Source organism: Pyrus communis, chromosome 7, assembly GCF_041283825.1.
Source record: "Pyrus communis isolate YQ-2024b chromosome 7, ASM4128382v1, whole genome shotgun sequence".
In the NCBI taxonomy this organism is placed as follows: domain Eukaryota; kingdom Viridiplantae; phylum Streptophyta; class Magnoliopsida; order Rosales; family Rosaceae; genus Pyrus; species Pyrus communis.
In genome coordinates, this window is record NC_142571.1 from 24,765,218 (window position 1) to 24,789,005 (window position 23,788).

A 23,788-nucleotide genomic window follows, 5' to 3' on the forward strand; every position below is an offset into this window, starting at 1 on the left:
CTTGTTGAATGGTTTGAGACCATCGAATCAAGATTGCCTTGATGACACGTGTCAAACAAGGAGTGCATGGAAACTCAGTCATTTGACTCATTTCTTGGCACTTGAGGTTAGTGTTTAAGCTCTCTTCTTCTACACAAAAAATTAGGCAATTTTTGTAACAAGAAAAAGTAAAAATTAGACAATTTATTGGCTACAGAATTAGAAGAGACTGGAAAAGCCCATGTCTACCATTGTGGGGTTTTATTTTGTTGTTTTCTTATAATGGAAATGCATGGAGAGATCTAGCTAATTCCGGTTGGAGGTTGCGGAACAGAGTCATGTCCAAATTCTTTTGGCTTGGGTTCCTCCTCCGTCTAGGACTTTACGTTAAATGTGAATGGTGCTAGGCTTGGTTCTATTGGGGTGATTGAAACTGGAGGATTAATTAGAGATTAACACAGTGATTGAATCACTGGTTTTATTGCTAAAAAAGGAGTTGGGGAATTTCACATCTTATCGTGAAGGCTGATTCTGCTTTGGTGGTCTCTCACATTCATGGTTCCCCTAGCCTTAATCATCCTCTATGCGGTCTTGTCTCGGATGCAGAAGTTTGATCAAAGAGAATTGGAGCTGCAATTTGCAGCATGTTCATAGAGAGCATAATTTTGTAGCTGACGGGTTAGCTAGCCAAGTTGGGTTTAAATAGTGCGATGAATTTTCAAGAGCTTGCGGAGCCTCCTCCTTGTTTAGTTAAAACTCTTTCCGATGACTGCTCTAGCGTCGCTAGAGCTAAACTAGTTGTTCCTTAGTGTTTTTCTCTCTCTTTTCTTCCATGTTACAGAAAAAAAAAATGCATGGAGAAATAAGGTGCACCATGAATAAAATTTGTGACTAGCAACCATTCATTTCCTTAAAAAAATGGATTTGTGGAAGAATTTTAACAAAAATGTTTGTGTTATGCTAGGAGCCTAGAGCACAAAGTTCAGTCAATCAAAATGTTTACAGAGTTCAAGGCCTAGATCAGATCATATTGGGCTGGCTATTTTGTTCCTATGAGCTAGAGTCATGGCCTCATAAATCTACACTGAGAGCAACTCCAGTGTTGGAGCCCTCCCTCCTGGCAATACACTATTCAATCCACCTAATGAACAGTAACTGCCCTTAATGAACAGTAAGTAGCCCTGGCAATAGAATTTGCATCTCCACCGTTACACTTCAATAGCCCTGGCAATAGGCAATAAAATATTAGTATTTTTTTTATTTATAAAATAATACAAAATAATTTTAATTGTAATATCGGATAAGATTTTTAATCGTTCTCGTTGCGCCACGTGTCATTATCCGAAGTATTATTAAATAATATGTTTATGTTATTTTATTTGGTGTGTTTTATTATTTGGTATGTTTATGTAATTTTTTTTATGTTTATGTTTATGTAATTCTTAGTATGTTTATGTTTATGTTTATGTAATTTTTTTATGTTTATGTTTATGTAATTTTTTTATGTTTATGTTTATGTAATTCTTAGTATGTTTATGTTTATGTTTATGTAATTTTTTTATGTTTATGTTTATGTAATTTTTTTTATGTTTATGTTTATGTAATTCTTAGTATATGTAATTCTTAGTATGTTTATGTTTATGTTTATGTTTATGTAATTTTTTTATGTTTATGTTTATGTAATTCTTAGTATATGTAATTCTTAGTATGTTTATGTTTATGTAAAGGACTTTTAATTAGAACCATGGACTTTTAATTAGAACGATGGACTTTTAATTATTTTATACAAGGACTTTTAATTAGAACGATGGACTTTTAATAAATAACTTACCAAATTAATTTGAATAAGGTAGATGATAATGAGAAGGTATTTATAGAAAAGTAAAAACAATTTTTTTCAGATATTTTTTTGAATTTTTTTGAATTTTTTACAATTTTTTTGAATTTTTTATTCAATTAATTAATCTCTGCCGTTGGATATAAAATTTTTTTGAATTCCAACGCTCCAGATTGTGCCACGTGGCACAACGGTAACTTTTCATATTTTTAAAACTATTTTTTCATTTATTTTTTTATTTATAAAGCATTTTAATATCCACCGTTGATCTCAGATCGAACGGTGAATATTAAATCTGACTTAATTTTTTTTTTTTACCGTTGAGATCTAACGGTCCACATTAAGTGACCGTTAAGATCTAACGCATCATGGGAAGCCACGTGGCTTCCCAACGGTCATTGACAAAACCCTTTTTTTTCTGATTTTTCTGTCGGGACGCGCCCCCACGCGCGGGTGGGGTGCACGCGCCTGACACAAAAAAATAAAATATTAGGCTGACGCCACCCTGGCGTCAGCATGACGTCATCCCCACCTCGGGCTCAAGGGCTGGCAAATCCCTCACGGGCCCTTTGCTCGGGCCTCCCCCTTCCGCCGGGCTTCCTCATGCTGGAGGCCTGCCACCGGCCCTCGGGCCTTTGTTTTGCACACTGTCCCCCGAGCAATTTGCTACGGTGGGAATGCTCTGATAACAATCTCTAAGGGCATGTTTGTTTGCCCTTATTAAAGTTCACTGGACTGAATTGCTTTGCTAAGACTACTAATCCAGTGTTTGATGCAAACTGGACTAAACTTAAATGAGCCTACGTTGGACTCGTTTCGACTAAGTGCTTCGCTAGTTCGTCCTAGTGAGACCCCCCAAAAAGCATGGGATTCCTAATCCCGTCTCCAACATCGTTTGCACACCCTTGTCGTCTGCAACTCCGACTCCCTTACCCATGCCCAGATTTCAAACCCACTGCCTAAATCTCAAAATCAATACCTAAAATTCAAAACAAAAAAATGCAAAACCCCTATAATTAAGCACCTGCAGACGAATCCTCCATACATATTCAAAACAAAAAAAAAAGGCAAAATCACCAAAAAAATTTGAGATTTCCTAGAAATTAGTGAAGGTGTTGGGTGGGGCTCCGATAAATCCTCTGCACAAATCTTTGCATAAGGAAAAGAAGGGGAGAGTGGACGAGGAAAAATGGGAGAGGGAGGGAGAGAGTGGGCGGAGGAAAATAGGGAGAGGTATACAGAAAGGAAGAGAATTCTAGAAAAATGGTGAAACAGGATACAAAGAGGGAGAGACTGGTTGAGGAAAAGAGGAATGGGTTAAGATGATTTTAGAAAGAAAAAAAAATGAAAAGATATCGGGTATTAGATAGAGATGATTCTAGAAACAAAAAAAATGATAAATTCATAATAAACTATTAATAAATAAAGATTAAATAACATAATATTTGAGTCTTTTAGTTATCCTGCTTCTTAGTCCGACACTGCATTAAGTTAGTTCAGCTTAATCTAGTCTGAGCCAGTCCAGTTTAGTCCTTTAAGCTAGTACAGATAGTCCAATGCAATAAACGCATCATAAGAGTCCTAACCTGGCCCATACTTCAAGACTATTGACCATTTCACTCATTAACACGACATAACACAATTTGATTGTGCAGATAAAACTCATCAAACTATTACAAGTGGTGGATTGCTTGCAATCAAACCTTCCTCATCTCTATAGTGTATATTTTTGTATAATATCACTTGCAACAAAAATAAAAACTCTTCCAACAAGCTAGTAACTTCATACGGCTTTAACCACTTATTTAAACCTACTGCACAACATTTTTCATAATCTGAACCGACAATTCTCTAGGTTATCAATGAAAAATAATCTGGGCAAGTTTCATTAAAATTGAGCACCATCATTCAGTTTTCCGACTGCGACCTGATAAATAGATAAACAATAAAATTTACAATAGTAGTTAAAGGGCTAAATATTTCTGATTGAGTAAATTATTGTAAGAAGGATCTATCAATGAGGACCAACAAAATGAATGATTCAAATCAAGAGACCACTTTGTGGAGCGGGCTTAAACGAGTGATTAGTATCGTATTAAATTATTAATTAATTAGCGCTTAAGCAATGTTTTTTCTGCAACCTTTTAACTCGTTATCACGACCACACGTCTCAATTTCACAAGTAGAAATCTTTAATCATATGAAGACATATATAGACTATTTCAAAATTTCACTCATTAAAACGACGTGAGAAAACCTATGTTCCATTCTAATCCTGTATATTAATTGGGACTATATATAAAGGAGAAAACTTATGTTTGTCAGTTATAATACTAATATAAGTATGATAAGTAATGCTACGTACTTTTACCACATTATTATGGGAGCATTTTTCCTCATCATCATAACTATGGTGTATATTCATCATACACCTGATCATCTGCCATATGTCATTTCATAGAACTCTAGTTAATTTTCATGTTAAATATTACTTTTTGAGTTTTGATAAAAAATTAACTAAGATTATGTGAAAGGATACATGGTAAATGATTAGGTGTATGGTGAGCATACACCATATTTTATGGTGGTGAGCAAAAATGCTCTCCATTATTATATGATATTATTCATCACCTTATGCGGCAATTTACATGGACATGCCACATCTTTAGTTTTAATTTTATTATCTGTATAATTTAAACACATTCTTTTAAATATATATATATATATATATATATATAATTAAAAAGCCTAATTAGAATTGATTAGGTCTCACGTTCCGTTTTCCAGTCCCTCTCACGCCCAATCTCCTCCCTCCTTCCCCTTTCAACCTTCTGCAATCTCCATTTTTTTGTCAAATTTTATTTCATTTATAGTTGATCATATTTGTTTTTCTTTTCATTGTCGTAAAATAAGGGTTAGCTAATCGTTTTATTGAACAATGCCTTTATGTGCATGTTTGAAAAATTGGAGGAGTCAAAAGGAACAAGTTTTCTATCAGATTGAAGGTTATGGGGTCACTATCCTTGAAAAATCCTCAGATTTGTTCTGCCATTGCTTTGCTAGCCAATTATTGAAATGGGGTGTGCTATCGACACACCCCTTTTTACTTCTCACACACCCCTTGTTAATTTATGTCCGTAGATCTTCTTCAATTCATCCGATCTGACGGCTGAAAACTAAAAAGGTGTGGGAGAAGTAAAAAATGATGTGTGAATATCACACCCCTATTGAAATTAATTGTGCTTTCTTCTTCTTTCTCAATTGGCCTTTTGTTTATTTTTTAATTATGTTCTTTCTATTTGTTCTAGAAAAGACGAGTAAGGAGGATGAAGAAGCACAAGAATCCAAGACAATTAGAGGAACCTTAAGGAGGGAGGAGGAGATTGAGGATCACAAAAAGAGTATTTGAGGACGACTGGGCGAGAGAGGGAAAAATATAAAAATTGAAGTGTTTTAATTCAAATTAATATCTCATCTCAAAAAGTTCAAATTAATATCTGTTTCCTACCAAAAACTAATAAAAATTAGTAAAACCTATATAGAAATCCAAGTATACTGTAATTAAGTGATGTGTATGTCCAACTCAGTCACCACATAAGGTGGTATAATAATGTGGTAAGAATAGCATTATTGAAGTATGCATCACTGTTGTAAAAATCCCCGCCTAGGAGCTAGGTGGCTGGCCACCACCCTGATTAATGTCTAGGCGTTTGAAAATTAAGAAAGGGCACCTAAACCTGCTGAGGCGCCTGCATAGGCCGACTAGGCACTCGCCCAGACCCGCCTAAGCACCCACTTAGGTTGCGACTCAATTAGACAAAATAGATATCTTTCATTTTGCATTTTATTTTTTTTCAATAAATTGTAAGAGACTTGTTGAATACTTAAATGAACACACATTATATGCTTGTTCCCCATATTTTCATTATGTTATAATACTTCATAATATATATGTCATTTTATTTTGTAGATTACAATGAAATTATATATATATATATATATATATATATAATGTATAAATTGACACTTATTTACACAAAATATAATAGATTTACTTAAATCCGCCTAGTCCGCTTAGGCGCCCGCCTAACCGCCTAGACACTAGACCTCAGCCTGCTACCTGACTAGCGCCTAACGTTTTTTAGAACCTTGGTAAGAATATTGGGCCTTTTTAAAGTTTTTTCCTTGCCGTTTATTTAAGATGGTTAGTCACACAACATAAACATGATATTGAAAACAAAAACTGATTGACATACACAACTTGTAACAAACAGAGACGTTATTAAAAAAAATTACGTTCATGTCTTACTGAAACCATTTGCTGTTGAATATGCAGGACAAGAAAGAAAACGCAGCGCGCAAATTAACATATAGAAAACCTGGAGCAGAGACGTGGGCTAGTCAAGGCAATGTGCTCCTGCTCTACACTCAAGTTTGAATCTCCATTCCCGTTGTTTAGATTAATTTAACCTAGAACATCCTTAGTATATATAAAAATTAAAAATAAAAACATGGAAAAACTGGAAACCACACTTCTTAATCCAGATGACTCACAAAACCACATACTTCCCAATTCCCTTGATTCTTTTAACTTTATTATCTTTTTTCTTATGATTAAATACTCTTAAATACTCTCAAGACTCAGTAGTGTGCGGTGGAGAATTAAAATGAGAAACTGTGATCAACTTGATTACTTCAGTTGATGACAGCTCAAATGTTTATCAAGAACACAAGGGAAAAAAAGGATTCACATGCAGCAGCCTTAAAGCCAGAAACTATGGCATTAGGAACAAACAAGCACAAACAGACACCAAAAAAATGTAAGCTAAGCTAGCAAACCCTAGCTAGCTACCATTGCAGCTGGGTAAAACTAAAAAGGATCGATGCATAATTGAGCCATGATAGGGAAAGACACTTTCATCGTTAAACTCGAAACCCGAAAACGGAAAGTTCCCGCCCCACCATCCCCCTCATACATTCCTTTCTCATGCATCAATTAATTCTCACTCGACTCCAAAAGGAATTTCACAGTTGTGAAATGTGAAATGACAGAAAGCAGAAAAGTTCATACATTTTGCTGAAAATAGCGTTTTGTCCCCTCCAGCTTACTCTCTCATTTGCCCTAATATTTCTGCTTTTATAACCTAGGGTTTGTGGGGGGATTTTAATTAAGCACTTATTACAACTCCTTGCCAAACACAGGAGATAGCTAGGGTTTGTTGGGGGATTAACAGCTTGCTATTTTTGAAGCTTTTTGTGGTGTTCCAGAGACAAGAACAGTCATCTTAGACCGGCCCGCCAGGAATTAAGTGGCCAACAGCCAACCTGATAATGTAAAATTAAAATATAAACATGGGGGCTTCAGACGTCGTATTATGGATTTAAAACAAGGTTAATAATGGAGAATTGAATAGCATAACGACAATTAGACGCCATGAGTCACAGGCTCTATATTCAATCCCTATGCTAGGAAACTAGGGTTAATTAATTAATAAGAAAACTAATCTCATTAGTTAAGGAAAGAATGACATAGCAGAAATCCACCAACCCCATCATTTGATTTTGACTCAAGGTATATTATAATTTGCAACAAAGTGTTTTTTCATGAGCTCCTCATGCACTGGCTTATCGACTCGTCAAATGGCTGCCCTAGTAAGTGGAATAGAGGAGAATTCCATGGCCATCTACTACTAATGAACTTTTAGTAGAGTAAAATAGTTTAATTACATTAATGAAGGTTGTAGAAAAGTAGTTCAATTTGATATTTGCAACCCTGAAATTCTGACTAATAATGGCTTCTTTTATCTTTTACAATTCGATATTCTAAACTATTCTAATTTACATTGAAAAAGATTAACGCGACAGCAAGGAAGTGAAGATCCACTACTCTAGCCAACTGTTAGAACCCACATTTGCTACAGAAACAAGATTAACTAAGGTTATCTCTATGGATCGAACCCTTTTAAGTTTAAAAAGTTTCTTACCCTTTCTCATGCTTTACCTAATTAAGTTTATTTTGGGCAAGATATACTTTACATATACGGGAAAGAAATGTATGGCTATTGTACTTGTCTCTACTAGATATTCAAGAATAATGTACTCATTAGAGCTATATATGATTCTCATTTTCCAACTTATGATGATAACGATTAGGTCTTCCATCAAGTATATTGGACTCATTCTTGAAGATTCTTTAAGAATAAGGACCCTTAATTTAGAGGCATTAATTAATCAGGAAATGCATACCCAATTTGAGATTGATGATGTACCCCATAAAGGAGACCCAAAAGAACAATACCTTTCACTAAAGTGAGGATGTCCTCTTTAGAAAACAAAAGGAATACTTGACCCTTCCAAGTGATGGCTATAAAGACAATCTAAACTTTGGATAAGAACCAGTCAATTTATAGTACCACCTGAAAAAAACCCTTGTCATCACAGGTTTAGTACTAAAAGCTTAGGACTATGACAGGATTAGGTTTTTCATGTGGAGCATGCAAATTCCTACGGCGAAAATGCACAAGCGAATGCGTGTTCGCTCCTTACTTCTGCTATGACCAGGCTGCAGACCACTTTGCAGCAGTGCACAAAGTGTTTGGTGCAAGCAATGTGTCCAAGATGCTACTACACTTACCGGTACAAAATCGAAGTGATGCTGCCATCACCATGTCTTACGAAGCTCTAGCTCGAATGCACGATCCTGTGTATGGATGTGTCTCACAAATCTTTGCACTCCAGCAACAGGTTTCCATGCTGCTAATTTACTCCAAACTTCTCATTTACACCTGTCAATACATAATTTTGTGCGCGCCATTGATCCATCAACCTTTCCTTGCAGGTCGCATACTTACAAGAGGAGATCGAAACTCTTGGGAACCAAATGGTTAATTTTGCAACTTGCCATCCAAGTAATAGCAGCAACACATTCACTGATCAGTTGCAAGTACTTTCACAAAATGGTGCTGTTGATACACAACATATCCAGAACCAGTTACCAGAACTACCAATATTTCCACACATAGGAAATGCAGCTTCCAACCAAGGGTTTAATAGTGAGATGGATATAGAGATGCCTCCTGTACATGAATGGGAAGAAGTGAAGTTATTTAGTGATCACTCTACACCTGATCCTTTAAAAAGATTTCTTGAAGGCATGGAGCAAGACATGTTGGGAAACAATGCATGGTCAAATGAGCTGCTACAAGGGATTTATATTAATTAGCTCTCAGAAAAATGCAGGAGGTAGTTCAATACGAGCGTAGGTTGACAGGAGAAAAACTTATCTGCAACTAGAGATTTATTCCTTTGTCTCTATCTCTCACAATCACGTGAGTGTGAGATAAAAAGCAAGCGGATAAATCCTCGTGTTGGTGCTAGAATTCCGTATAGGAAAAGGCAAATGTTCTACTAGTTTGTTTCTTCTCCTTTGGTTTTTGTTAATCGATTCAGGTTCTGAGTCGTTGAACCTTCTTAGCTTGAATATGTAAAAATATCCTGGTATTGCATCAGTTATGCGTGGCTACCCTATTTTTACCTTTTCCAAGATCATATTCAGCATGAAACCTTTATTATGTTTTACAATACCCACGCCAAACTTTTGTAGTCAGTTGAGAGTGAGTATCATTCAGACTCTGATTACGGGAGTGTTGAAAGTTGATTTCAACTAACTAATTAAAGCACTTTTTATAGTGTTTGACAAAAATAAATCTAAGTGCTTTATGAAATTAGGTGTTTTGAGGCCCTTGAGGAAGTACTAAGATGTTAATGTTTATGAAATTAAGAGCACTTCCATCCGTTTTACTATTGTCCAGGTAGGTAATGGCAGTTCAATGATGTTACTGTTCATTGTAAAAAATATATAATTGTTTTTGTGCAATTCTATATGTTTGTCATTGCCATGGCGAAAAGTAATTGCCTTGGTGCACAATAAAGTTATTTAATAATTAGCGAACATGTTAGATTATTTTTTGTTTTGGAATGAGAAAGATGGTTGGGTATTTATAAAAAAAAAAAATATATATTATATATGATGTTGTCATATTTAAAATAAGAGTATGATTATGTAAATCCTAGTGTATCTAGGAATATCTTTAAATATTCCTTTTAGTAGTTAATATCCTATTAGAGTTGTTATCCTAAAAGGGTAAGGATTTAACCTATCCTACTACTATAAATAAGGCACAATGGGGTGATAATACAACACACATCACAATTAAATCTCTCTCTTTCTCTCTTATTGCAGTCGGCCTCCATCTCTCTATTCCCTAGAATAGTTCAGTCAAATAGGTCTACAACACGTTATCAGCACGTTTTTGCCAAAAGCTAAGGAACTGAAGGATCGTAGGAGGAGGCTCTCTTCTACAAAATTCAAAGCCTTTTATTTGCTTTCTGTCAATCAGGTACGCTTAAAATAAAGGAAGATATTTGAAACACGAAGCATGAAAACATTCCCCATGATGCATGAACCCCTCTATATTTATATTTTCCTTCCGATATATATATCGTATATGTTTCATATATTTGTCAATATATATATATATATGTATGTTTCATGCATTACGTAATTATATTACTATGTGGAATCTGAGAGTCAAAGCATATAAATAAATTAGAAGCAATTTAGGGTTTTCAAACCCTAGTTACGTCGGGAAAAAAAAAAACAATTATGGAAAACTCTACTGCACGGCCACCACACCACCACCGTGGCACCGCCGCTACCACTGCATTAGCCTGCAGCCTAGTCGCGTGGAGCACACCACCAGGACGATGTCGTTTTGACGTCTGACCCATGGTTGCAACCCGTTGGGCTTGCCGCGAGCAAAGACAACCTGACCTCCTTGGCCTGGGTTTGGTTCGGATTGGGTTTGCAGCACCAGCCCACCTACTAACACACCCCGTAGCCATTTGCTGGGCTCTACCCTCGCACCCATGACCCATTACCAGCAACCCGTGTGTTGCTGGGCCTGGTCCTGCATCTTTGGCCCACTTGCAGCAAGCTTGTTTCACTTGCTGGGCTTTGCCTATGCCTCGACCCACTTGCTAGTAACCTTATGCTACTAGGCTTGACTTACCCTAACCCAAAAACCAGAAACCCAGCTTCGGCTGGGCTTCCCCGCACCAACCTGCAAGCCAGCTTTGGGCTGGGCTTGATCCTTGCATGGTTTTTAGGCCCAAACGAGCAACTTTTGCTACTGGGCTCACCCAGATCCCTGGGCCTGAGGCCTGTAGTCCTCCCCGTGGCCCTATGGCCTGCAACCATGCTGCAGGGCCATCCCTATATCGCAACCAGCCCATTTTTGGTTGGGCCGCATTACCTTTTTTGACCCAACGCCAATTTTAGGGACATGTCAAACTTGAACAAACTCGATTTCACTGCTTTGGAAGTATCTAGAAGAAACTACCTGAAATAGGTATAAGATGTGAAGCTTTATCTTACTACAAAGGCTATTAGAGCCACCATCGAGGCACATACCGACGACAAATTTGTTAACGAAGCTCAGAAAGCTACTGCAATGATCTTCATTCGAAGACACATCCATGATGCACTGCAGACCGAGTACCTCCCTAAGGAAGACCCACGCATCCTCTGGCTTGCTCTAGCTGACCGTTTCGATCACTAGAAATACATTTACTTGCTTGAAGCAGGACACGATGGTAGCATCTAAGCTTCCAAGACTTTAAGTCCATGAATGAATACAACTCTGAAGTTTGTAGAATCCGATCACTGCTTAAGTTTTGTAAAGTGGACTTAATCGAATCAAATCTCCTGAAGAATACCTATTCGACCTTCGATGCCACCAATATTGTCCTGCAACAACAATATATGGCACATAAGTTCACCAATTTTTTGGATTTGATCTCTATTTTACTTCTCGTTGAAAAATAGAACCAGCTTTTGATGAAAAATCATCAAGCTCAACCCACTAGCTCTAACGCCGTGCCTAAATTGCATGCAACCAATTCTAGCAGCCACAAACGATGCAAAAATCGTTGTGGCCGTGCTAATGGGTGGCAAGCCCCACCACGGGCCCAAGGTCAACAGAGCCAAGGCCCACCCAAGGGAGGAAATTTGATCTAGAAACGCCAACACATTGCCCCTAAGGCCCCAAACTTTAAGAACAAGAGAAAAGTTACCGTTCAATCAGCTTCTACTAAAATGGATATGTGCTACCGTTGTGGATCAAATGATCATTTCACGAGTATGTAGAGATACCCCCTAGGCCATTGCCAAGTAATATTCCAATCATGAGTCTAACTTTGCGCATGTGGATCATCCCAAAGATGCTACTACAATCTTGGAGATATCAAATTTTCAGGAGGCATCAGCTCTTATGGACAAATAAGTTTTTATTCTTCTAGACATGCTTTTAGGGTGTTTTACCCCTAGTGGCCGAACCCACTAGGAGTGGCCCATAATTTCTTGGTTTATGATTTAATTTTTGGACAATTTTTCTAAGTATTTGGAATAATTTATTTGGTTTTGGTTTGTTTTGAATTATGGAATATTGTTTTATGGATATTATTTCTCGAATTGATTAATTGAATGAATGGAATTATATTTATGCATGTGAGCAATTCAATCAATTTATTTCTAGGTACGTCTAATGGGGAAGTTAATTGTCTGGCTAATAGTGCTACCACGCACACCATATTGTGTGAGCAACATTATTTTACTAACTTTGTACCTAAGAACACACATCTGACAACTCTCCCAGGCTTATCCAACCTAATTGAAGGATACAGAAAGGCTCGTATCATGTTGTCCAATGGTACCGTCTGAACCATTAAAGAAGCCCTCTATTCTCCACATTCCAGAAGAACGTTGCTGATTTTTAGAGATATTCGAGATGATCAATATCATGTTGAAACAACTGAAGACAATGGTTCTGAATTTCTTTGTATCACTTCTTATGAGTATGGCCAAAAGCGTATTCACGAGAAGTTGGAATATCTCCCGAGGAGGTTGTACATAACAACCATTCGAGGCATAAAAGCCCACCATGTGGCGGGCCCTGTGCCTGAGTTCCAGAGCACTTTACTATTTTGGCATGACCGTATGGGACATCACGAACATGACATGATGCGCCGTATCCTCAAATCATCACATGGACATCATTTACCTCCTTACGTTGGATTCCCACCATGCAAAACATGTTCTTTAGGGAAGTTGGATACTCAACCCTCAATTACAAAGATTATTCACAACCATCCTAAGTTTCTTCAGAGGTTTCAAGGGGATATTTGTGGACCTATCCAACCAACATGCGAACCATTTAGATACTTTATGGTGTTAGTTGATGCATCAACACGATGGTCACATGTTTGCTTGTTGTCCACACATAACGCTGCATTTGTGAAACTCCTAGCACAAATTAATTAGCTAAAGGTTCACCACCCTTATTATCTGATCAAGTCGATTCGACTGGATAACGCTGGAGAGTTTACGTCACAAACATTTGACGATTATTGCATGTTAGTAGGGATTGAAGCAGAACATCATGTACCCCATGTTCACACCCAAAGCAGCCTGGCAAAAACTTTCATAAAACATCTTCAATTGATAGCTCAGACTTTGGTTATGCAAACCAAACTGCCGATATTTGCTTGGGGCTATGAAATATTGTACGCAACTATGCTGGTCCGCCTAAGGCCCACAACTACCCAACCTCATTCACCGTTACAATTGGTTACTAGATACAAGCCTGATGTCTCGCATTTATGTGTGTTTGGTGCGCAGTCTATGTGCTAATAATGCAACTACGTACCAAAAGGGGTCCTTGGAGAAAAATGGGAATCCATGTCAGTTATGATTTGCCATCAATTATTCGTTATTTAGAGCCCTTGACAGGAGATCTCTTTACCACACGTTTTGCGGATTGTCACTTTGATGAAATAGTTTTCCCGTCGTTAGAGGGAGATAAGCATGCTAACGTTCCTGGAGAACGCCACGAATTGTCGTGGTATGCTCCTACTATATCTCATCTAGATCCTCACACTGCCCAGTCTTAAACTAAAGTGTGACGATTTATAGATCTTCAGATTGCTCAGAGTATGCCAGATGCTTTTACTGACCTAATTAAGGTGACAATATCACATATACCTGCTGCAAACGTACCTGCAAGGATAGACGTACCTTGTGTACGTCGTAACACTACCTGGGAAAGCCGAACCGTCCCTGAAGGTGGAAATGCTGCAACTTCCACGCGGCCTAGTACATTGGCGGCTAGCCAATCATTTGCTCCTACCCTTAAGCATGGCAGACCCCTTGGTTCAAAGGATTCACAACCCCAGAAGAGGAAATCAGCACCAATTAGTGACCCTAGTTTGAATCAGACCATCGCTCACCCATATGTTCCAATGCATGGGGTTATTCTAGATTACAATGATGCCTTAGATGAGACAACCCGACCTCCCGAGAATCGCGACCCACTACGCAGTATTGGATAAGGTTTGGAATCGGAATGAGATGATCGTCGATGATGCATTTACATACACAGTAGCTACTAACATCATGCTTAGCGATGACATTGAACCAAGTTCCGTTGATGAATGTCGATGTCAAATAGATTGGTTAAACTAAAAACAAGCAATCCAGGTTGAACTCGATTCACTTGCGGAACGTAAGGTGTTTGGACTTATAGCTCCTACTCCATCACATGTGAAGCATATGGGCTACAAATGGGTTTTCGTAAGGAAGTGTAATGAGAATAATGAAATAGTGTGATACAAAGCAGGCCTTGTAGCGCAAGGCTTCTCTCAGTGCCTTAGGATTAATTATGAGAATACGTATTCCCCTTAATGGACATCATAACGTTTCACTACCTAATCAGTTTGGTAGTTTCTGAAAAAACTGAATATGCAGCTTATGGACGTGGTAACCGCGTATCTCTATGGGTATCTAGATTCAGAAATCTACATGAAAGTTCCAGAATGACTTCCATTGACTGATTCAAATAGTTCTAGACCACGAAACACTCTCTATTAGATTGAGGAGATCACTTTACGGATTGAAACAATCCGGCCGGATGTGGTATAACCATCTGAGTGAATATAACAAGTCAGGGTTATGTGAACAACGAATTATGCCCATGCGTGTTCATAAAGAAGTCACATTCTGGATTTGCGATTGTTGCAGTTTATGTCAACGACATGAACCTCATCAAAATTCCTGCAGAGCCTAAGGAAATTACCGTTCACTTGAAATCAAAATTTAAGATAAAGGATCTTGAGAAAACTTAATATTGCCTCATCCTGGAGATCGAGCATTGTTCGAATGCAATCCTAATGCATCAATTGAACTACACCCAAAAGGTGTTGTGATGTTTTAATGAAGATAAAGCAAAGTCTTCGAGTACTCCTTTAGTCGTTTAAACTCTAGATGCTAAACGAGATCCCTTCCGTCCAAATGAGGATGAGGATGAGATTTTGGAACCCAAAGTTCCATACCTAAGTGCAATTGGGGCTTTATTGTACTTGGCTCAATGCACTAGACCCGACATCTCTTTCCCTGCTAATTTATTGGCTAGATACAACAATGCGCCCACACCCAGACACTAGAATGGTGTTAAAGACATTTTCCGCTACCTCAAGGGTACAATGGATTTGGGCTTGTTCTACACCCACAAATCCTCGAGAAGTGCCACCCTCTCAGTTCTTGGGTTGATTCTGATTACGCAGATGCTGGATATCTGTCTGACCCATATAGGGCAGTTCTCAAACATGTTATGTCTTTACCATTGGAGACACTGCTATATCTTGAAGGTCATATGTCTTTACCATTGGAGACACTGATATATCTTGAAGGTCTACCAAGAAAACGCTAGTTACGACTTCTTCGAACCATGCTGAGATTATTGCCCTGCATGAAGTATCGTGTGAATGTTTTTGGTTGAGAGCAATCATGGAACATATTCAAAACACTAGTGGTATTACTTCTGTCATTGACCTCCTACGACAATCTTTGAAGACAATGCAGCATGTATCAAGCAGTTAAAGAATGGATACATCAAGGGAGACAACAACAAGCACATATCGCCGAAGTTCTTTTATTTTCACCAGCAACAATAGCATTAGAACACTGAAGTCAAGCAAATCCGTTCGCAGGACAACCTAGCCGTTCTCTTCACCAAGTCATTGCCCAAGTCTACTTTTCAGAAGCTCGTCCAAGGAATCAATATGCGTAAATTATCTGAGTTGAATTGCTTATAGTTCTCTTATTTAGAAGTTATATCTAACTCAGGAGGAATATCCATAAGCATACTCATTTGATCTTAATGTACTATTTTTCCTACGATTATGAGCATTTTTCCCATTGGGTTTTTGCTACCTAACGAGGTCTTGATGAGGCACCCATCATGAGATGATCATACTCCGTTGAGTTCATTACTTTCGTCCTCTTTGACGTTTTTTTTAGACATTATGCATACTTCTCACTTTTCTCCTTAGTCTATGGGTTTTCACCTACCTTGAGTTTTACCATAGCAAGAATTTGTGAGTTTTACTACCAATGCATACTTTATTTAGATTTGAGACTCGCATTTGCCCGTTGTACCGCCGACTTCATCAACTATTCTACCTTATCTACTGAAGATCTGATGCGATGTTTTGTTTAAGTATTTACACACTCAAGGAGGAGTGTTGCAATCATATTTAAAATAGGAATATGATTGTATAAATCCTAGTGTATCTAGGGATATCTTTGAATATTCCCTTTAGTAGTTAATATCCTATTAGAGTTGTAATCCTAAAAGTGTAAAGATTTAACCTATCCTACTACTATAAATAAATGCACAATGGGGTGATACAACACACACCTCACAATTAAATCTATGTTTCTCTCTTATTGCCGCCGACCTCCCTCTCTCTATTCTCTAGAATAGTTCAATCAAATAGGCCTACAACAATATAATATTTTTGTATTGTTATAAATAGTGTTCTCATTAACTTTTCAAATTGTTTACAATTTTTTTTTTAATTTTATAAATTGCATATTATAGAATCGTTCGATCTCCTGACCGTTGAAGATTAAACAACAGAGGACAAGTCACATGGAAAAGCTTTTGCTGCTTTGTTGTATTAAAGCCATGCGGGCCCCACGATAACAAAAGTTATTGGCTTCACTTTCTCTTCAGTGCTAAACAAAAATAAAAATAAAAATAATAAATAAATAAAAAGCCAACAAGATCCTCTTCGGATCATTTTGGTGAAATTCCTGAGGATCCGGGAATCATGTATGTTCATCGTACATCGTGCGGTCAGTTTTTGTCAAGTACTATTTGTGTTTAATTTTAAATAAAAATATTTAAAATAATTTCTGATCACACGATGTACGATAAACGGACAGGATTGACAGATCCCCGGGATCCTCACAAAGAGAATCCAACAAGGATCCGGATTAAAAATAACTAAATAAATAAAAAACATGGTTGACATCACAACGATGTTAGCATCGCCAATTGATACAACCACAAACAACCATCAATTGGGTAAGCAGTCGAGATCTATGAGTCCCACGAATTACCCCCCATTTTTGCAATTGGTAGAACATTTTTTGTCCGACAATATTTGTGCGTGCATCGCTGGAAGTGCTTTAATTAGTGATTTCATAATAGTAATTCCACCTGTTGGAGGAGGGTAAGGGCAATGATATGTAATTGTCAATATGAAAAGTAATTACATTTGTGCAACTCCACCTGTTAGGCAAAAGTAAAGGTAATTACTATTTACAAATATATATTTTTTGCTTTTTTATGCCTTTTAGTGTGTTTAAGTATGAACTATGTAAGTTTGTTATTTGAAAATAAAACTTCATGTTTAACTCCAATAATTTAATTTCAAATACAAAACAAAACATAGCATTATAACAAGCATAATTAATTAAAAATAAAAGGCGAATCCTAGCGTACTAATATAACCAAATACAATATTAAAACAATATTATTCTCAATAGCCTACAACCTAGGGCATCCAACGTTAGATATTGTGCTTTGAATTTACTCGAAGAATTGTGCGTGAATCTTCTTCCACATTTGTCGCATACTCACCTCATTTCTCGTGATTAGGTTATGAGCAACACGCACCCAAGCCTCAAGCAAAGAAACGTCTTCCCTGATAGTGAAAATATTATTTTTTTTCTTTCTATTTTTCCCATTTTCTACTGTTAGATTGATCCTAACCGTTGATTTCCTTACTCATTTGAAAATTAGACGCACCAGGTCGTGCCACGTGACATACCGATCATATTTTCAATTTCTTTTACCGTTGAAAACCCAACGGTCCAGACCATTAGGCCTTTGAAAAATCAACGGTTGTGGCCAAACCTTGCAAAGAGCCATTGGGCTCTGATTTAAAGAAAAGGTTTGAGACCTGCTTTTTGGTAGCTAACGCCATGCTGACATTACCCTAAGCCAGCAGACGCAAAGCCTGGCAAAGAAGGACGGGCATTCAAAACGGCTTGATGGAGCCTAACACTTGTGAAAAGAGGTACTAGGTGGAATATCCTGCAAATAAAAATTTAACTTTACACAGTAAACTAGTCAAATGAGCTAGTCAACTAGCTACAAGTTAGTTAGTGATATAAAGTGCAGTTGCAAGAACAAAACTTAATTGACCAATACGTTCAACTAATCATAGTTTGTCCAGATTAGTTTCACAACAATAATTCATACGCTTGAACACATTTACAAATCAATTCATTATGCAAACATCAATGACAAAGCAATTATGAATTAAAGTATGTCAGATTGACTAGTCAAGCTCACTAGTCAACTAAGTACAGATTCATCAGTTAATCAACGCAATTCTACAAATCAAGCTTAGTTCACTACAAGTTATCCTAGTCAACAACAATTCAGTTCATTGCTTATAATATGCAATGTAAACTTAGTTTGACACTATCAAATAACAATTCATAGGATGCATGAAACATATGCAAGAAAATAAGATATGTGGACAAGCTTAAAAGACAACAAACACAATAAATTTTTGGCCAGAAAAACTCACATCTGGGTTTAAAAAACTGGGGACTCTCCACTGAGTCCAATCCACTAGTATAACCAAGGTTCATACAAAGACCATACAAACTCAATTCCTAGATCCATATCTACGGAGCAGTTTTACCTTTGTGCCACATTGCCTTACATGAGATGGATTTCTTCAGTCTTCACGAAGTGGCAGCTCCTTTTGAGCTCTTCACCTTGTGGCACCAAAATAGTGTTGTCTCCAATCTTCACAAGATGACAGCTCTTCTTGAACTCTTCACCTCGTGGCACGGAGAACAACACACAAACTATGGGTTAAAAAATTGGGGACTTTCCACTGAGTCCAATCTACTAGTATAATCAAGGTTCATACAAAGACCACACAAGCTCAATTTCTAGATCCCTATCTACGAAGCAGTTTTATCTTTGTGCAACATTGCCTTACACGAGGTGGATTCCTTCGGTCTTCACTAAATGGCAACTCCTCCTGAGCTCTTCAATTTGTGGCACCGAAATAGTGTTGTCTCTAGTCTTTACAAGGTGGCAGCTCATCCTGAACTTTTTACCTTGTGGCACTGAGACCAACACACAAACTATGCATGTGATGATATGGAAATGATATGCAGATCTAAGTTCGAATGTCTAGTCAGTTTCACCAGTCAAACACTTGAAAGATGAAATTGACACGAATCCAAAAAAGATGTCAATTTGAATATTTGAAACTTGAAATTTTGACCTAAAAACAAAGATCAAAATCACAATTACAATCTACCCTGATATGCAATGATGTAGGTATTTAGTGCATGAATGTGATTTTGTGGCTAAGGTTTTCAAGTAAGAATAAAGAGGCAACTCCAAGCTAAAAATAACTCTTTCATGAAAATTTAAAACTCCTAGCCAAAACAAATGAGCATATAAAACGAATTTAAGAAAGCAATTTTAAGGTTTTTTAATCAAAATGGTCCTTGAGATTTTCATAACACATAACTTTAGTCCGTAAGATTTAAAATCAATAGAAGTTGTCTCTGAGATTGTCCATCATCCATTATTTTGGTCATTCCATTAAAAAACTCCGTTAAGTGGTCCCTGAGCTTTTTAATGGAATGACTAAAATGATGGTTGGTGAACAATCTCAGGGATCAAAGTTATGTGTTATGCAAATCTCAAGGATCAAAATTATATGTTATGCAAATCTCAGGGACCAAAGTTATGTGTTATACCCTCAACTTAACAGAGTTTTTTAACAGAATGACCAAAATAATGGATGGTGAACAATCTCAAAGACCATTTCTATTGATTTTAAATCTCAACGACCAAAGTTATGTATTATGCAAATCTTAGGGACCATTTTAACTAAAAACCCCAATTTTAAAGATAGATTTATAAATATTCGATGAAGAACATTACCTATAAAATATGTTTGATGCTCCTAGGAGATCTAGGATGAAGATGAAAAGAAGGCTCTAAAAAACTTTTCCAATCTCAAACCCCAAAAACCAAATGAACCCTAGCATGATCGTTATAAAGAGAGGCATGGATATTTCAAATAAAGGGAGCAAGCCAAGTCCATAAACAATCAGGAAAGATCTAAGGTTAAAAATCACTCTCGGGAAAAAGTGTCAGTTGACTTATGTGGGTTGTCTTAAAGTATGTGTCCAGCAAACTGGAAAGCAGCGAGATATTTTGACAAGACAAAACCATTAGACAAAATGAACTGGAAATATTAGCATGAAATGCACATGTATGAACAAACCTTTAATGTGAGAAGTTAAGCTCTTGAGATGAATATTTCTAGCAGTATGATCCCAAAAGAAGCATTTTAACCCTAAAACTATGTAGAACATGTGTGGTACAATTTAGAAGAATTAAAAAGGAAAGCCAAACAATAATTATAAGAACAAGTGAAATTTATCATGGATAAAAAGCTTGCAAGATATGAACACAACTAAAATTTTTCTCTCCCATTTTGTCATGGTAAGACAAAGTTAAGGCAGAATATCACAATTCGCCCTCCATTATTTGGACCGTTGTAGGAATTTTGGTGGGTTTGGCGCATTAGAATTGCCCTTGCTTTTGCCTTTCTTGGACCGCTGAAATGCTCTAAAACGCAAACGCACGTGAATATGTGGAAAGCCCTTAAATTTTTATTGAATGTTTTTTGTTTTTCATTTCTATCAAAAATGTCATTGTCTGGATAAGACAATAAACATAAAATTTAGACAACAATTAGAAGGAATTCCTAAGTACTTTTACAAGGGAATTACTGATAATTTCGGAAGCAACTTTTATCCCATATTTTTTTTAGTAAATTGTATCAATAGTCCTTCAACTTTAATTAAATTAGGGCAATGGTCTCTCAACTAAAAATTCATTACAATTGGTCTATTAACTCAGCAAAACGTGTAATTATAGTCATTTTCGTCAACTCCATCAGAATTTTGTCAAAATGAGTTATGTTGGAAGGATCATTGCTACAATTGGCTTAAAGTTGAGGGACCATTGCTCCAATTGTGCTAAATTTTAGGTACAATTTCTCCAGTTGGATTAAAGTTAAGAGATCATTGATACAAATTTTCTTATTTGATTTTTCATATTTGCCCCTTGATTTAGCCTCACATGTATGACACGTGGCTTATTTTGACAGAGTTGACAAAAAGACCATAGTTGCACATTTTGATGAGTTGATGGATCAATGGTAATAGATTTTTAGTTAAGAGAGCATTGTTTCAATTGAAGCATAGTGGATGGACCCATATTACAATTTACTCTACCCTATTTTTTTTATACAAATAATATGATAAGTTACATTAAAATCATCTAAACTGCAAGAATGAGAGAGTTTAAATTCAAAACACGACGCAATGAATTTAAGAGGAAAATCTTACCCATCAAAGCAATCCACTATTTGCTACCTTTTAAATGTGTTGATAATTACATCTAATACAAAAGTTAGATGATGCTTTAATTTTATAGTAAGTCCTTTTTGAGTCCCCATTAGTACGATCTCATCAAATGAAACAGAACTCTTTGGGTAAAAAAGACACATTCCTTTTTTTTTTTTGGAAAGTAAACTTGGAGGAGAAGACATCACTATAGGTTGTTTGTCGTTTATTCTGTCTCTGGGCGAGGATAGGGTTTGCCCATTTACAAGTTAATGATCTCTTCTTGGAAGAATCCGTGTTTATAAATTGAATAATGCTTGTGTTCCCTTACGGAAGAACTTACTTGTTCCCTCACCTATGATTATAATTTGAATCATTCATTCTCTTTATCATCATCTAAAAATTAGATATGCAAAAAATTATTCAATTTAGAGATCGTTTAGCCATCTATTTGTGTCACCAATCAATGATTTTTATAACAGGTAGCCAGCATTGTCATAATGAATTGTTCATTTGTTTGATGCACATGAATAACTAAACGATCTCCAAATTGAAGGAATTTTCTCATATATGATCTTTAGATAATAATAAAGAGAATGAATAGTTTGGATTATTATGTTCGTCCGGTGAAGATACGTTAATCATATATGGGGAACTAGGAACACGAGCATTATTCATTCTAATTCTCCTTTATTCAAACTGCAATTCATCATTGAGAAAATAACAAATTTATATACAAAATGCCTCAATCATACCAACACGTAATACCTAGGAGTGTGCTAAACTATTAGCAAAGGTGGAAACTACAACATTGATTTTCCCATCTACAATTTCCACCAATAGGAATATTCTTCTTCAGTTGTAAATTATAAGCGAGATATTTTAGATTTAAATCTTGTGAATAGTAAATAAGTGAATAAGCGTCTTTGTTTACATTCCTTCTGACTTACTTGGCTTGTAAATCAACCTCAAAACCAAGGTTTCCCTTAGTACTCATGATTGTATTGGATTTTCATTAGGAGATTGAATGAGATGGGATAGCACTAGATTGGATAGGACAATTTTAATAAGGAAAATTTTATTTGAACCCATGTAACCTCTTTCTACACCCAATTTATTATCTACACCCATATTAATTTTTATTAAAGAATTAATATGTCTTTAAACCCAGAGTTATTACCTAAACTATCATCCCAAACCCAGTTCAAAATGTAAAATGATCTTTACACCCATTTATAGCATTTCCCATGGCTACAAATGCAACCTCCTTCATGTTTCCATGGTCGCCATCCTCGACACATACGCATACGCATACACATGCTCTCTCTCTCTCTCTCTCTCTCTCTCTCTCTCTCTCTCTCTCTCTCTCTCTCTCTCATCACCAACACCAAGTAGTCATAGTAGTTGTGCATCAAATTCAAGTTGTTAAGTGTTTGATGCTTCAGGGATGTTCAGTCTATAGACGGAGTTTTCAAGAAATGGGTTGTGTAATGGCGTGAAGAACGAGCATGTAAGACCGAGATGGTGGCCAAGAGGTCCAACAGTACCAATGGTTGTTGGAAGCAGTAATGATGAAGCCCAAGTGGGTGTTTCAAATTTTTTTTTTTCAAGGAAGGGGGGGGGGAGGGGGTGTGTGGAGCGGCTTTATCTCGAAATGGACTTGGGTACCTTCGGAACAAGGTTTGCGTTGATCGACATACAAAGGACTATTCATGCTGAATGAAAGAGAGAGTGCCCTTTGTTTTTTTTGCTTTGAAAAGTTCCACAAACACCAAGTTTTCAATTATGTGTTATACGATGCTCGAAGAAATCTCACCTCTGCAGCCTCAAAGTGCACTGAAAGCTTGCAGTTGGAAACTAACATTTTTCTTTCACCTTGTCTGGTTGCAACTCCTTATCAACAGCTAATGTTGCACAACCGATAGAAGCACTTTCCTCGGACTGAAAAAAACTTGTTTTTCTCTATAAAAATTATAGGATTTTAGCCGAAATGAACATAAGATAAACAAGAAATCATGGTGGAGTTTAATTATAATGTGTGGGATTATTGATAAATTTTGGTTTTATTATTAATTTCATATTATACTTGATGGTAATTATAGAATGGGATT

At 36.7% G+C, this 23,788-nt stretch overlaps 1 protein-coding gene across 1 annotated transcript; it reads left to right on the forward strand.

Annotated features, from left to right (window-relative positions):
- Nucleotides 1–8,239: 8,239 nt before the first annotated feature.
- Nucleotides 8,240–9,351, forward strand: LOC137734439 (LOB domain-containing protein 33-like). The gene is made up of 2 exons (XM_068473706.2): nucleotides 8,240–8,560; nucleotides 8,655–9,351. Exons 1-2 carry the CDS (start codon nucleotides 8,282–8,284, stop codon nucleotides 9,036–9,038), a joined length of 663 nt encoding a protein of 220 aa, XP_068329807.1. The 5' UTR covers nucleotides 8,240–8,281; the 3' UTR covers nucleotides 9,039–9,351.
- Nucleotides 9,352–23,788: the final 14,437 nt, after the last annotated feature.

Coding starts and splice junctions, on each gene's coding strand:
- LOC137734439 (XM_068473706.2), top strand. CDS start 8,282: ATGACAGGATTAGGTTTTTCATGTGGAGCATGCAAATTCCTACGGCGA. Junction 8,561..8,654: donor TCTTTGCACTCCAGCAACAG/GTTTCCATGCTG, acceptor CTTTCCTTGCAG/GTCGCATACTTACAAGAGGA.